The sequence below is a fragment of the Dryobates pubescens genome, chromosome 4, assembly GCF_014839835.1.
Source record: "Dryobates pubescens isolate bDryPub1 chromosome 4, bDryPub1.pri, whole genome shotgun sequence".
Classification (NCBI taxonomy): domain Eukaryota; kingdom Metazoa; phylum Chordata; class Aves; order Piciformes; family Picidae; genus Dryobates; species Dryobates pubescens.
In genome coordinates, this window is record NC_071615.1 from 38,429,263 (window position 1) to 38,446,201 (window position 16,939).

The 16,939-nt window shown below is 36.3% G+C and overlaps 1 protein-coding gene across 8 annotated transcripts in view; it reads right to left on the minus strand.

The window, feature by feature from the left end:
- The window catches only part of DGKB (diacylglycerol kinase beta), a 350,303-nt gene that overhangs the window by 236,966 nt on the left and 96,398 nt on the right, over positions 1 to 16,939 (minus strand). For all 8 annotated transcript variants that reach the window (XM_054161138.1, XM_054161140.1, XM_054161144.1 and 5 more), the window contains 4 exons: positions 16,423 to 16,542; positions 5,897 to 6,014; positions 3,039 to 3,127; positions 2,842 to 2,958 (listed from right to left, as the gene is read on the minus strand). In XM_054161138.1, coding sequence (XP_054017113.1) covers positions 2,842 to 2,958; positions 3,039 to 3,127; positions 5,897 to 6,014; positions 16,423 to 16,542 — 444 coding nt within the window. The remainder of the gene's footprint in view (positions 1 to 2,841; positions 2,959 to 3,038; positions 3,128 to 5,896; positions 6,015 to 16,422; positions 16,543 to 16,939) is intronic.

Below are 16,939 nucleotides of genomic sequence, written 5' to 3' on the forward strand. Positions count from 1 at the left end.
TCACATTTTCCCAATGACTGATTCATTTACCTCTAGATGATTCAATTTGGTCAGTATGAACTCTACTAAAACCACAATAAAACTGTACCAGTTGCTGCTGTTGTATATAAGCTTCACTGGTAATATGGTCTTCATAAAGTTATCTGGTACAGTTAATGTTGACATAACATTTCTGAATTTTGAACTGAATGGAACCTAATATTAGCCTTGTCCATATTCACTTGCACTCTAAAGTTACCTTTTCAGGCAGTTACTTAGCAACAGAAAATAAAAGTCTAATGAGGTTCGATTTGCTCTGAGTATTAAAGCCTTATTGTGAGGGTATTTTGGTAGCCCTGTAATCTAAATCATTTGTCATGCTAATTCTCTGCCTCAGTGGTAAGGCTACTTGTACCATAATTAATGCACACCAGGCCATATTACATGAAATAAAAGTATCTTCACACATTCGGTGGTAATTAGCAGCTTTGCTACTCAGTGGCACGCAAACTTATCTATGAAAAAAAAAAAGCTTAATCTTCTTATTAGTCTCTGCCGATCTTTGACAACAGAATTGGCAAATAGCAGACAAGAGAAATGGCAGAAGCTATGCAGCTTTGATGAAAGTAACACTGTGACACAAGTAAAATAAATGACATAAAAGAATATGCATCTCTTCTCAAAAAATAAAGAAATGTTTTATCAGATTTAAAATCCATTTCCCCAAAATTCCTTACCCTATACCTATCTTATGTAAAATATGTAAAAAAAACCAGAGGCCTGTGAAGTAGGAAAAAATTTATTTTCTGGAGAGAAAATAAGGCAAAAACATTTACAAGACAGTGGGAGAAAACTAGAGAGTATATGGAAGAGGGTGTCATGGGCCTGCCTGAGAACTCAGCAGAACAAGCCTTCTCAGTGAAAAACATCTCTAAATTTCAGGATTTGATTGAATTCTTTGACATTAGAAGTGGCCCTACTAAGCTTAAAGAAGAACATATTTTTTAAATTAATGAAAGAGTATGAGAATTAGTTGTGTAATAACTAGTGTCCTCTTACATGAAAAAAACAAGCAGTAACAAGCTCTGTGTTATTGCACAAGGACTTGAAAACCTACGCAAGATGCGATGGTAATTACATAACTTCAGAATATCCAATCAAACACCATGCACCCATTAGAAATTTAAAACACTTTTTTTCAGTAACAGCATCATTATCATTAGCAAAGCAAGTTACTGCAACAGAATATACACAATACACAGCATTGCAAGAAAAATGAATAGGAGACCGAAAAACAAATCATTTGCGGTGTTGAAAGAAAAAATAATCTTTTTGTTTGTCTAATTTTCATCTCCAGACATGCAAAAAAAAAATAAATCAGCTATTTTTGAAAATACTTTGACAGAAAATAAAAAACTTTAACTCACTAATGGAAATACGATTGCAAAATTGCAAACCTCAGTACCCAAATATTTTCAGTTTGGGTGGTCAATAATGATGTCCATTTGTAATTCATAATTGGATGGGTATCTAAGCATTGAAATAGGCACACAAGCACCTAGGAAATTTTCAGAAGCATGTAGCCTCTTTATTCTCAGTGATAAATGATTTCTCAGTATTTCCTCTGTGAAAATCGTTTCTTAAGGAAGTTCTCTAAAACTTCATGTGATTCTTCAAGCAGTAAAAGGCTTTCATTCATATGAAATACTGGGAAAATATTTTTTTCCCATGGAGATACAGAATTTGCAACTTCCTTTTACTTTAAGGGAGAGTCTTACCTAATATGTATTTCATGAATGATAGACACATTATACAGATGCAGACATTTCTGTATCCAGATCAGAACACTCTATCTTACCTATCTAAACACAGATAGTCACTGCCTAAATTTAATCATATGCATGTGGAAATCTTGGATTGGATGTTTTAGTCCCTACATAAATTATCCAAATTTTGACAGTAATATGGACTACATATTTGATCATCCTCTACAATATTTGTTTTTAAGTAGTCATAACAGCTTATCATTTAAAGTATCCTGGATCTATTTTCTTTGATAGTGTTTCGTGTTTTGTACTCGTGCTAAGAAAATATGTCACAAAACATTCAAACTTGTATGTTGAAAACATTCACTAAATGCCTGAATCTCATATTACTATTTAAAATGCTCAACAAACAACTGCTGTTCCATAACTTAAAATAATAACAATGATATCAGCAAAAAAGCAAAAACCCTAGAAGAAGGCTGAATCTCTCCCCATCTAGATTTAAACCCTGCCCCAGCTAGGAACAGAAATACAGGTATTGCTCCTTCTAGCATGAAGATCTCACTTATAGGTGCAGTGTTCCTTGAATGTCATTAGTTCCAGTTATAGGTTCCTGCTGAATAAGGAGCATACAGAAGTTGTGTATTAGACTTGGTGCACAGATTAGTATATTTTTAAGATGTCTCTTTTGTTATTCCCAGATACTTGAAGCTGCTGTATCCTACCAGATGTCCTCAGTTTCATTTGCCTGTCAGTAGACACAAGTTAGGATTTTGACTCAGTAACAGTGCCCTTGACTTCCCCCTGAACTGAAAACTCTTTTAGAATCTTTCCGTAAAGTCAATTACTCTTCAGAGTGACACATTATTTTCATTTGTATATTGCTTGAAGCAGAATACACCTTTAAGCATATTTGCCTGCAACAATGAAGGACTCCTATGAATATTCTGCATATACCGTTTCTTAAACACATACTGTTCATTCCTGATGACAAAATTGAGTTAGAGCTTTGGAACTATGAGGCTGGGAAAAAAAACAATCCTCAGATTTTTTGTCTCTCTAACTTGTGCTAAAGATATTACTATAGTATACTCACTGTGATCTGACACCAAACACAGTGAAGTCCAGTCAAGCCTTGGTAACATTTTATAGTTTTGTGACACTTATCACATTTTGTTGGACAATTTCCTTCTACCCAGAAATGGTGCATTACCTGCAAAAGAAAAGTGTGGATATACATAGAGTTATTAAATTAACAGGCACATGGCAAAATTTATGCTAACCCAAACTTACTTCAGTATTCTTTTTGGACTTCACATATGTTTTGATGCAAGATGCAGGAGCTCTTGAGACACAGCGTTCATGGACTGTATACTTGCAAACTGAGAAAAGAAAGACATTAATAGATGTTGAGGCAATAGTCTTTCTGATTACATCCTTATGAAACAAATAACTTTACCAGCATGCCATCTTTATATAATCAATCCAATCAGTCGATGAGAACTCAAACTAACCTGCTTTTTCCATGGAATACAAAAGGCCAATTAGAACAGGAAATACTGTGCAAGTAAGAAATCCAAGAATGCACTACACTGCATAACAGGAAATGCTTAATTAAATCAGAGCTCACTAAATTTTTTTGCAATAGTTCCCAAATGATAAAAATATTAAAGACAAATTGATGACTGCAAAATGGTTTGGTGTCATTTGCTAGTAGAAAAGCAGTCTGTATTTTACAAACTATAAGCATGAGAGCAGCTGGCAAGCACAAAAATAAAACCCAATGAATTTATGTTATTCCTTCCATTGATTTATAAACCTTAAATGGCTGATTAGTCCATTTTCAGATAGTGTTGTTTTCATGTACTCTATGTAATCATCCCAAATTTAACTCTTACTTTCCCAAATACCAACCCCTGAGAAGCATTTTTCCTGAACCCCCACACACCAGTTTTAGGTATACCAATTCGTGGATGATGCCTGTAAAGATCACACTAACTGCATCTGGAAAACATACAAATGTCAGGATACAATGCAAAGCTCCTCTGACTTCAACTATACAACTGTGCCTAGATGAGGAAATAATGATACAGTTTATACCTGCACTCAATAGAGTCAACTTTTAAAAACTGAGAATGAATTTCTCCCTGCATGGCATATGTCTCACGCTTTTGACCTCGAGAGCAATTAAGCACAAAGTACTTCTAAACACCTTGCTTGCACCTATTACACAAACCCAGTGGGAGGCACAGCCATTAATCAGACAAACTGCAGGGAGTAACATTGTTGATTGGACCATGGAGGGATGGTGAGGACCCCTGCAGTTTTCTTTTTTTTTTTTCCCCCTCCTCTCACACAATCTAAAATGCAAATAATGAAATCTATAGCAATGCTTTGAAAATAGATTGGAGGAAAAGCTTAGCAAGACTAGGAAATAGTATAATAGTTTTGTAAGTAGATTCATGCCTTTTGCTGCATTAAGTAACTCAAATGGAGCATGTGAATGTTCTACAGATACTCTGGGACCATTGTTCTCACCAAATAAATGCCAAGTAAAATAATTTTTGAAGAGGTGCACTGCAGCGAAGAAAATTCCAGTTCTTATAAGGCCTTTTGGAAGCAGTTTCCTTTATATAACTCCTCGACGCATTTCTGATAACTACTAAAGAAGATGATCTACATCATTTGCTCAACAGGATTTTCTCTTTAAAAAATATATTGGTCCTCTATGTCCTCACAAGGATTAAGTTTACGCGAGTCTGACCTAAAAGAATATTAACGAACATAATGTTTCAAGATCTAATAGCCAACTCTATATTTTTGATATATCTTTCAGTTACTGTCATCAGCATTTATATGTCTGAAATTACGCTGTTTCTATTTGTTTGGCTTTTAATAAATCTATCTCTCTCATTCTACAGTATTGCCAATGAAATTATATGATATGAAAACACATACATGAAGGATTTATATTTGATTATATTTTAAAGAGATCTGTGGCTAAGAGAGGAGAGAGAAATGGTTGATTCCAAAACTCTCATTTATTCAAACTAATCTCAAATTAAATCAATAGAACTCTACAGGCAGATAGGCCCTGATCAGAAGTGATGGGCTATCTTTCATACCAAAAATGAAGAAAGTAAGTTACACTAAGAAACTGATTAATTTATCAAAAAGAACAATGGAAGGTGACTTGATACCATCACGAGAAGAATACAGTGGGTACTAAAGATCTCATCAATCTAATAGAGCAGGGCATAACATGAACCAATCATTGGAACCATCTACCAGACATATTCAAATCAGAAAATAGGTCTTAAAAAAAGATGATTAATCATTGGAACACACCACAAAAGAAAGATGTGGGTCATCCATCTCTTGAAACATTCTAACAGAGATAAGGCATCCTTCAGTAAGAGTTGGATTCTCAAGATAGAGGTTACGAACTGGTCAAATACAGATTGTTAGGACATACATACAGATGCAGCTCAGGGAACTGAACTGCAACACCTGCATCCATTAAACTAATGAAGGACAATTTAGATGCCATAGTTTTTCTGTGATCCTTTATCTTAACACCTCTGATCAGTTAATATATGAAAGGATGACAATACTGAGATTTATGATTACAAACTAAGTGAACATATAAAAATTTAGAAGAACTATAGAAAACTGATTCCTGGGTAACTGGAGTTTTGACCTTCACCATTAACAAAGGAATTCTGTGCAAAATTTGAGTAATCAAATATGGGACTCAGATGCCATTTAAGTTGATACCCATTAATAAATATGGACAATAATTATTAATAAACAGAAAAGAGGAGTAACAACAATATAAGGTTGAAACTTATAGATAATATTCGGTAAGCAAAAAGTGAAAAAAAGAGAGAGACTCCAAAGGGAACTAATTCTGAGAGCAATTATAACACAAAATGCCTCCCTTATAAACAGCTTTGAAAGGCAAATAGCCTAAAAAAACCTAAAAATGGAACCTTGGGCTATCAAGATTATAAGACAAAGGGAGAGATACAACCGTACTTGCATTGGTTTTGTACTGGGAAGCTACGAGTTCTTTGTTGTGCAGCAAGTGCAGTGCAACATTTCCAGGAATAGACATGTAAGCAAAGGGACACTGAAATGCTTATACTCACAAGAACAGCAGAGACCTTGCTTGCCTACTCCGATTAGCATGTTCAAACAAAGATTACAGTAGGCAGGCTTGTTAAAGTGTTTCAGTCTCCATACATGTTGCCCATCATCTTTCACATTCTGCACAAGACATAAAAGAAACAGATTTCACTTAATAAAATAAACAATGAAAAATATAAGAGCCAATAAAAATTGGAGATTGAGTCAAGAACGTAAAAGACAAGCTGTTACTTTGTTTAATACTCTGCACCAGATCAATGATATCATAAAAAAAATAATAAAAAAAGTCTTCTGAAGCTCATGGACATCCATGTGTTTCAAAAACAACTCAGAAAACAAATACACACCAGGCAGCTGTCACCACTGTAACACAACGCTAGCAATAAATCTAGGCTGATAATAAATTACAACTTGTATTAAAACTACCTAAAATTTGCTCTAGATTAGTCCTAAAACTAATGGTGCTGCAGGTTAGAAGGTAAAACTCCCTTTTTTTTTGTTAAGACTATACCTTAATGACCCTTGGAATTAGGGACATGTGCCAGCATATGCAAAATGGGTTATCTAACCACAATCACAGTAATATCTATTATCGGCTTTAATTCATGTTAACCTACTATCAATAATCTATCTAAAATCAAGTATTCAAGGTTATTTTCTCCAAATCCAGAGTCAATTAGATTTAAACCCATGTTTTCCAGTTAGCTGTAGCACTACCTTCAAATCTTCCATGATTGATCAACTGATTTGCACTCAGACTCAGGGACTCAGTAACTTATGCCAATAATTCAAACAGTATCAAATCACTGATGTTTATGAAAACAAGTTTTCAGTTGATTCTCCTTTTCTTTCTTAATGGAATCATTCAGAGCCTTCACTGTTATTGTAAGGTGGGGGTTTTTTAATTGAGGACTTGACACAGATGTTGAATTAATTCAGTAAAATTCCAGGTTTCTTGGCAAGTGTGGCCAACAGACTTTCTCTATTTTGCAAGCACCATAGGTTTTGATTATTTTAAAAATATTAGATTAACCCAATGTGATAACTCTTTTTGGTTTTGGTTTGTTTTTTTTTTAACCAAATTTACATCCAATGGGACAAAGGCAGTAAATGTTTATCAGCTGGAAATGGGCTGCAGTGGTTTCTTCACTGTGTATTACTGAAACATTACAGTCTTGGTCATTTCATTACCAAAAAGAAATTGTGCCATAGCTAATAAATGCCACATCAACCTCTGGTTCTCAGAAATCACATCAAAACTGGTTCTCATCAGGTTTCTGATTTCTCACAGGAAACTAATTGCCGTCATGTATATACAATATTGCTGACTAGATCTTCAATTATGTGAGGGTTTTCACTGATAAGGATGGTCAGTCAAGATAAGCTGGTGGACATAACTTTTAACAAAAATTCAATTTTCTCTCTCTATTAGCATATACTGCATGAGTTGTGTCTTTAATAATCAGTATTGCTGTATTCTAAGAGCCAGCTGTTAACAACAAGTAAAAGATGATGAAGACTTCTTCATATTTTGGGGAAAAAAAAGAATTCCTGAAGGAAAATCAGCACTCCAAGAAATTGAGAATGTTTGGTTCAAAGCCAGAAGCCAACTTTGATTAATTCCTACAAATTACCTAGAAACAAAAGGAACTGAAGTCAGCTGGAATATTTTTTTCTCTATGGAGATATCAGGATCAGAGCCTAAGTGGAGTTTCCCCAATATTATCAGCAGGAGTTCAAATGCCATCTCTGACAGCTGGGCAATGTCAGGGTCCCTGTTCTGCAGAAAGAGCTGAGCAGATGCCTAACGTGTGATTCTTGGGCTGTCAAAGAGCATGGAAGTTTTCCAATTTTCCCCTGAAGAAGCAGAAATAGATTCTGCAGCTGTGGAGCACTAGAAGCCTGTCAAGCTGCTTCATGACTGGCAGCTGAAGAGGACGTATTTAATTAAAAAGAGTTCTGCAACTTCTAGTTTTCTTTCCATCTTACTACCACATTCCACTAATTTCAAAAGTGCTGTTAAACTACAATATAGTACCTCTTCTCAGTATAGACAACGATTCACTAGACAATAAAGACCATGTAAATCCTTCTGAGAAAGAACAGTAAACAATGTACACTTCAATTTTAACATTACTCAGGTCATCAGTAGATACAGTCGTAAACCACAAGCACTTAAAATGTCAACTAACCAGCTTTCCTTAGCAAAATATTTGCTGTTCCTGAAAATCAACAACAAGAAAGAAAACCAAAAAAATTCACCATTATTCATACACTTGCCCATCTTCAACATGAGTTTTGTGTTACTTTTTCATTTTATTTTTAAAGAATGGCCATTACATGTGAATATGTTGCTTCTTATTTGAACAGAACATATGGACTAACTTAGCTGGCATTTTCCTTATAAGAAAAACAAACAAGTCTTGATGTGGGTGTTCTGCCAATTAAAACACTTAACTGTGTTACAGACTGCAACTGATGCAAATCCATTACATAAACACAATGCACTTTTGGAAAATAGCAAATTAAATTTTTGCTCTTGTGAACTGCCAAAAATAAGCAATAAAGTGCTGCCTGAGATTATGCATGCACATAACTATTTAAAACACTGCCAAAAAAAAAAGTCATAATGCAAAACAAAGTCCCCTCAATGCAAGTCTTTAAGTATGAATAAAATACACAATTCTGACACATCAGTGCATTTATTGACATTCACTCATTTTGCTTCCATATCCTGAGAAAGAATTTAAAACCAAAGAGTCATTATGAAGATCTCAAAGCAGGGCAGGTACAGTAAAAATCTCTTCCTCACTGCATTATACATCACTGAAAATGAAACCTCCATATGCCATATGCAGACTTTAGCGCATAATGACAACAGTAACATATATTTTGTTAACAACGGTTCTCTTAGCTTCTCTGACCCTTCTAGCATGGAGTTGATTGCCAAAAGGACCTGACTTTAAAAAGGAAGTCAACCATGAAGGAACCAGACTCAGAATTACTGGAAATGTTTACGCAGTCACAGAATTTAGTCACTCATCCCTAATCTGGTTTAATATTAACTTACTTTAGCTTTTTGGATATTTGCAAATAAAGGTAGCTAAAGAGTTGTTACAGTTTCAGGCACAAAACACAAGGTTCTGAGACTTAAAAAAGAGAATGAAAGTACAAATTTTCTTCCCAGCAAGTATTCCCTCTCACAATGTCTAGAGTATCTGAAATAGCAGCATGCTGAGTTTTTTCCTGTAAGAAGTGTCAGTAAAAAGCAACCAAGAGAAGTATGTTAGTGACTCTGCTTTCACTGCCTAATCTTATTTTGGTTTCATTTCTTTTATAAATATTTACACGACCTGAAGACATTTTTATGACTGTTGTTTGGTTACTGTTCGGTCAGTGAGAAGGTAAGAATAGCATCCACTTAACCATGCAGCACCTCCTTTTAATACAAAAAGTAGTTAAATTCTACATTCCTTTGGTGGCTCTCAGCAAAGAATTCACAATTTTGTTTTGTTCAGTGTGGTGTGGCAGGACAGTGTTCTTAGTGTGTTCTGGTTAAATTGGAGAGGGAGCAACCTCCTTCGAGGGAGATGCTACTCAGGAGGGCGCTCCACTTCTAAATTCTGAGATACTTTGTGTGTGCCTGAGAAAGGAAAATGAAACTAAAAAAAATTTAATAAAAATCAATCACTTCCCCAGCCCTTATCCATACAACCACCAAGGAACTATCTTGATCATCCAGAACTGCCTAAGCATTAATATGCATATGAGAAAAACCATTTTAAAAAGTGACCACAGGAGGGGAATTTAACTTGCTTAAACAAGCTTCATATTTTGTTACACTACGAAGCTTCCCTGTCTCTAAAGTGGTAGTCATCTGTCATCTGCAGAAATTACATTTTAAATAATGGCAAATTTGTATACCTGCATGAAATACCATCTTATTTTATACCTTCTATTCAGAACAGGTTAGAGTTACTCCTGACTTCTCCTGGGCTTTTATCAACCTACAGGCAAAACGAAAAGCAGGACTATAGTAAGGAAAGGCATCTGCAAACTTCCTGCAAAGAAGTGGGAGCTGGCACAGCATAAAAGTAGACAGCACTGTCAGGAAAGAGATGTGCACTTTTTTAGCAGCTCCTGCTATGAAAGTATTAAAAAGTATTAACATTCCCCCCTCTGCTGGCAACTTCATGAAATGATGCTGGTAAAACAACAACTTCTCACTTGGGGTGAGCTTGCTTCCCAACTGGTAAGGAGCTGGCACAAAAGGGGTAAGCTACAGCTTCTTCTACCAGGGGCTTGGTTTTGCCCTCCATACATATGGAAACAACATATGGCGCATCAGCACTTCAGCCTTTTAGAGAACTCACCTGCCAGATTCATACAGGACTTAGAGAAGTATCTCCTGGGACGATAAGAAGCTGGATCACTGTCATTCCTCACTGAATGAAAGAAATGCAACTCTACAAAACTGTCTAGGTTTTAAAAAAAGTAATTTTAGACTTCAGTCTGAGAGAGGTGCAACAGACCCTGCATCACACTTGCAAATGTTTGCAAATGCTCAGTTTGGTTTCACTATCAGATACTCAGCAAAAAGTAAGCTAACAATACTGTAATACACAATGTAAGAAGCAGTATTTCCAAAATGTGGATTCAGGCCCGAGTGCTCCATCCCGTATTTCACCAAAAAGGCTTAAAACCTTTTAAATTACTTGAGTGTGATAGCATAATACTTGCTGCTTGAGGATCAGAAATTAAATTCTAAGACTACTTCCTTCTGATTTAATAGCACAGTCACACTTCCACACAAATCTGTCTGTCCCACTGAGGTTTCCTTTGGTTTAAATGGTGAATCGGGTTGAAAGTTACAACTGGTGACTTAAAAGACGGCCTGGTTTCATACTATGGATGACTGTATGAAGCATATACCGGTCAGTTACCCTCTCCTCTTCAGGGCAGCTTTTCAGCAACTACAGGGTACCAGACCCAGTGCAACTCTGACATCTAGTGGCCAGTAAGGAGGGAACACAACACTCTTGGATTTATTTATTTTTTTAGAGACACCAGCACTTCTGAACTTGCAACTTATACCTACTTGTTTTACCATCACTGAGAAAGATAGTAGCAACGATCCATGAGAACAGAAGTGAGACCACATCTGGCATGGAATTACTTTAGAAATCAACTTATTTATTACTTTATAAGAACATGTGAAATAATACACAAGTGAGGAACTCCTAGCTAAAAGTAAAGTACAATGTTCATGGTTGTCAAAAACTCTTAGGAGTGAAGCATCACGCAACTTTTTGTACCCAGATTACAAAGGGTATTTTAAATAATGCTAGGAGAGTCAATGTTATAACTCAAACCTCAGTGGCAATGTTGATCTACTTAAACAGAATGAAATAAAACAGTCAGAAACTTTGGAGGAATTAAGTTAGTTGTCATTAGCATGCAATTGGCCTCATCCCCCAAGTCCAGTTATCAACCAGGAGAAGTAATGAAGGGCCAATGTGTGTTTGCTTGGGAGACAAACAACCTATTGCCTTAAAAAGCAGCATTAAACTTGAAAGGTTGATAAAGACTCAGAAAATTGCAGACTGAAGTGTGACACCCCATCTCATACACTTACTAAAAATTGCACCGCACGAAAGAACTATTTCCTTTATCACAGAATCATAAAACGTTAGGGTTGGAAGGGACCTCAAAAGAACATTGAGACTAACCCCCTGGCCAGAGCAAGATCATCTAGAGTAGGACACACAGGAATGCATCCAGGCAGTTTTTGAATGTCTTCAGTGAAGGAGACTCCACAACCTCTCTAGGCAGCCTCTTCCAGTGATTTGTCATCCTCACAGTGAATAAGTTTTTCCTTATGTTTATGTGGAACCTCCTATGCTCCATCTTGCACCTATTGTCCCTTGTCCTATCACTGGACATCACTAGCTCCATCCCCCTGACCCTCGTCCTTCACATGTTTATAAACACCAATAAGATCACCCCTCAGTCTCCTCTTCTCCAAGCTAAAGAGACCCAGCTCCCCCAGCCTTTCCTCATAAAGGGCATGTTCCACTCCTTTAATCCCAGCACTGGATGCAATATTCCAAGATGTGGCCTCACCAGGGCAGTTACCTACCATTTTTTTCTTCATGAAATTCTCACTTCCCATGAAGGAATTTCTTGGAACAACTTCCATGAAATTGGCATGACTAAAGCAGAGATTATTAATTATGGGTCTTAAATGTTCCAATAGGTGCAGTACAGAACATATTCAGCCACTGCCAAGTGGAAAAACTAAAGTAATCCAAGTACAAATGGATTATACACATCTACAATTCCAAGGTCCTTTCTTGCAAAAGGAATTTCCAAATAGTATCCATATCACAGCACCTCTATAGAATAAGAACCAATTAAGTTCCTTACCTTGTACTGAAATTGTTTGTTTAGACAAAAAAATAAACCTTGTAAAGCACCTAGTCCTCCCCTAGAACATTCAGTGGGAAAACTCTGTATTTCTAAGTTTTACCTTCAAAGCAACTCTAAACTTTTAGGAGAAAATAGAAAGCATAAAATCCAGTAAGAAAAAACAAGTATGTAGGCTGCAAAATGAGACTCAGTTATGGTTTTTTGTCCTTTTAGCTCCGTGACTCTAAACTGCTCTCGCAACATTTAAATTAATTTAGTAATCCCAACTAAATTTGAGAGGGCAATAGAAGATTACTGACAGTCTAGAAAGGAGGTCAGAGTGGAGAGGCTGAGAGAGACTGATCAGGCATATTTGCTTATTACTTCTTTTAACTTGGCAAAAGTGGGCTGGCTAATATTTGTAATAGCAAAATAACATTCTGGTCTCTTTCAGGAGGGTATTACTGAGGAAGCCTGAGAGCAAAGACCACAATCCTATGAGATATTGGACTATCTCAACCTCATGGTTTAAAAACACTAACTTGATTATTCTTTCATTTTTGGATAATATAGTTCCACATGCTACTTAAAGCGTTTCTTTGGTTTTATTTTCAATTATAGTAAATATAGCATCTAGTATAGTATGCGATAAAAACTTTAAAAGTAATATAGAACTTGTACACAATATCTGGCCTTTTTGTATGGCTCTTGAAGGAAACTAAAGATTAAGTACAAACAATGCAGCTGAATTATGAAGGTACTATGACAAATCTCCAACTAAAAAAGTAAAATAAAATAACACCTTCACCGATACTTAGCATAGCAAATTACAGAATCACAGAACTGTCAGAGTTGGAAGGGACCCCAAGGATCACTTAGTTCCAACCTCCTTGCCATGGGCAGGGATACCCTCCACTAGACCAGGTTGCCCAGAGACACATTCAACCTGGCTTTAAAAACATCCAGGGATGGGACTTCCACCACCTCCCTGGACAACCTGTTCTAGTGTCTCACTACCCTTATGGTGAAGAACTTCTTGCTAATATCTAACCTAAATCTCCCCTCCTCTAGCTTGGATCCATTCCCCCTAGTCCTATCACTACTTGACATCCTAAAAAGTCAAGTGGGATATGGTAGTTCTTTGTCACTATTGTATTGGACAAGCTCTGAAATTAATGTCTGGGATTTGAGAGTTCAGCACTGCTTAAGTTCAGTACAGAGCCAAAGCGAAGTTGGCTATAGTTAAAAGGCATCAAGACAATTACTGGTTGGTTTGGGGGGGTTCGGGCTTCTTTTCAACATGTGAAGACTTCCTGAACTTGTCCAAGAAGCATAAACCACTAGGCAATGCCCTTTGTTTTCATGTAATAACTAGCCTGTTGAAAACTTTAAGATATCAGCACTTTACTATTTGATTACTGAGTCCTAAAGACTCTTAACTTACTTTCCATCATCTAACTAAAGGGAGAGAAAAGATAGCCAAAATGCAGTTTCAGAAAGCTGGGTTTGCAAAACCTAAGAACAACATGTAAAAAGAAATAATTGGAATGATGCACTGGAATGAAGTGCTTGGGTAATATATTTGATGCTGTAAAAACATCAAAATCATGCCATCAGTTTACACAAAATAACAATGGACAGACATGAAGGACTTTACTTTCCTTATTTAACTTTCCAATGCCCTAAAATACACTTAGCTTTGAACATAGAGAATTAATAAGGTTGGAAATGACCTCAAAGATCATCAAGTCCAACCTGTCACCCAAGGCCTCATGACTACTAAACCATGGCTTCAAGTGCTATGTCCAGTCCCTTTTTGAACACCTCCAGGGATGGTGACTCCACCACCTCCCTGGGCAGCACATTCCAATGGCCAAAAACTCTTTCTGTGAAGAACTTTCTCCTCGCCTAAACCTCCCCTGGTGCAGTTTGAGACTGTATCCTCTTGTTCTGGTGCTGGTTGCCTGGGAGAAGAGACCAACCCCAGTTGTAGAGAACTGTGTACAAACAGAAGCAGTATTCATTTGCTGGTTTCATGGGAAATTTATCTTGCTTTTTTCTACATGTTATGCAAGTGGTTTAAGAAATCAAGAGAAGTTTTAAGCATGAAAAATGGGAGCCCTCTCAGAAGATGCCAACATTTCCTAGTAAATCACTAGCAAATCACTAGTAATTCAACTTGTACACTCCTGCAGATAATGGACTTCATTCACGGTACAGTAAAATGTTAAAAAAAAACACATTAAAAGCCCTCCCATCTATTTTATTGCAACATTCATTTAATAAAATTATGCTTACTGATCAAAAAGATATTTTGCATACCATTATAATATGATTTCACAACTGTACAGTTATGTCTCTTCAGCACAAAGTACTGGGAATACTCTTGATGACAGTGCTGATCTATGCTGATAGCAGGGTACCGAATTTTGATTGCTGTTTACATGGGTTTGTTATTTCCATTGTAAAGCTAAGCACAGCAAGATAAATTATCTAATAATTAGTAAGAAAATTACTAAATTTAAAAATTACTAAATAAATTTACTAATAACTAGTAAAAATACTCAAATGGATAAAGTGTCTGATAGCATACATTAACACAGCTTCTTCCTAATAGCTTCTGCTTTCAGATGAAAATCAATCTCTACAGAAGGATCTGTATTAATTTAATTTAAATTTAGAAAGAATGAAGTATGGACACTGAGAAATACTCTCAGAACACTACCTGTACTGAACTGACTACCAGTTATCTGCTGTATTGGTTGTTATACTGACTTGTTTGGAGAAATTCTATGGAAATAGTGGAATTCAGCCTGGCAAAAGTCTGTTGTTTGATGACAGAGAAGTAATTTAGCATTTTTGCTACTGAATCACACATAGGGAATCAGTGGATTTTTACTTACAGTGACTCAAATGTACTCAAAATCATCCTCAGTTCAGATATTTAGCTGATTAGATTAATAAGATTTTGCAAGAAGTAGAGACTAGAGGCACTATTTTGTTGCATATTTCCCCTACAGAAAATCTCAGTATGACCATTCTTTGTGAAACCACAGAGCAACTAAAACAGTCCAGGATTAGTTCAGGCTGTAGCAGTATACAGGGAAAGTAAACATTATTTGTTATCTCATCTCTATATTTGAAAAACAAACTTCAGAAACAAACTGAATGAAGAAGGAAGTCTCTCAAGTAACAGGAATGCATTTGAAACATATGCTAAGACACATGTGCTCAAAATTAGCTCAAATACAGGACAGCAGGTGGCACTGGCAGCATGCCAGTGTTAAAACAGCTGTGTTGAACTCATAAAATTGATCCTATTACATCTGTCTAATCTTTAATGTCAAGTTGTAAATGTACAGAATGTAAGCTCTTCTTTCTTAACACTCTGTCCTTGGTGTACATGTTCTCTTTGATACTGCTACTTAATCTAGAATATTAAGATAGAGAGACAGAACTATCTTCACAGAGATGTATCATGACAGGACAAGAGTCACTCAGTAATAATCGCTGTAGAAGAAATTCCATCTGTGCCTATGGTAAAAAAAGTTCTTTCCCTTGAGAACAATTAACACTGGAAGAGGTTGGCCACAGAACTGGTGGAATCCATCTCACTGAAATTACTCAGGACTGGGCTTAACAGGGCCCTAGATATCTCAATCTGTGGTCCTGCCTTTATTAGCAGTCTAGACCAGATGATCTCCAGACATTCCGTCCAATGCAGACAGTTCTGCAACTAAGTATGGTTAGGCCACACAACACAGCACCATGCCAAGACGCCTAGACGCTGCTCCAAACAGCTGTAACAAACATATGGAGAGTAAAACGTTCTTACCAGATACTACTGCAGCTAGGAATTAACAATATGCTTTCTACAGCTTCCAGCTTCAGAGCTGGCTCATTTGGTATTGCTTCACATATGCTATTGTACCTGTGATTCCAAAGGCACACTTCTGCTCTTTGTATGTCATTCAGCCACAATAAAAAAAAACACAAAACAAACCAAAACCCCACAAAAGGCAAAGAAAAAACATTCCTTACATAAGCCTCAGAGAAACTATCCTGATGGTCACTGCTGACATGAAAGCAGAAACTTGACACTTTTATGATAATTACTTACATTTTCTAACCCAAGAAGGACCAAAAGCGGGATTGTTGTCATTCCTCCTTGGATCCACTCCTCTAAGGAAACAGTGCCATCATGATCATAGTCAATTTCTTCCATCATTTCATGCAGGATCTACACAGTTTAATGAAAAATTTCATAAATTCCATACTGTGATAGAGCAACTTTCTGTTACAACTTATGCAGAAGTCCAATTCCCTTGTCCACATGCAAAAAGCAAGGAAAATACTATTGGTGTAGGATTTGTAATAACACGAGTACTGACGGTTCAGAAAATGAGGTGCCCTATTCCTGTGTACATTTTATAATCACCTAAAGTTTCCCAAACAACTTCTGTCCTGTTGTGCACTTCCTATATACAGTAAAAATAAGAGGTAGCTACTATAAAGAAATTTTTGGAGACAAACTAGTTCTACTATAAATGTTAATCATTGCACGCACTTAAGAAAAGCTTCAAACAGTACCAAAAACATTCACAGATCAGATTTAATCAGAAAAATACTTGTAAAAG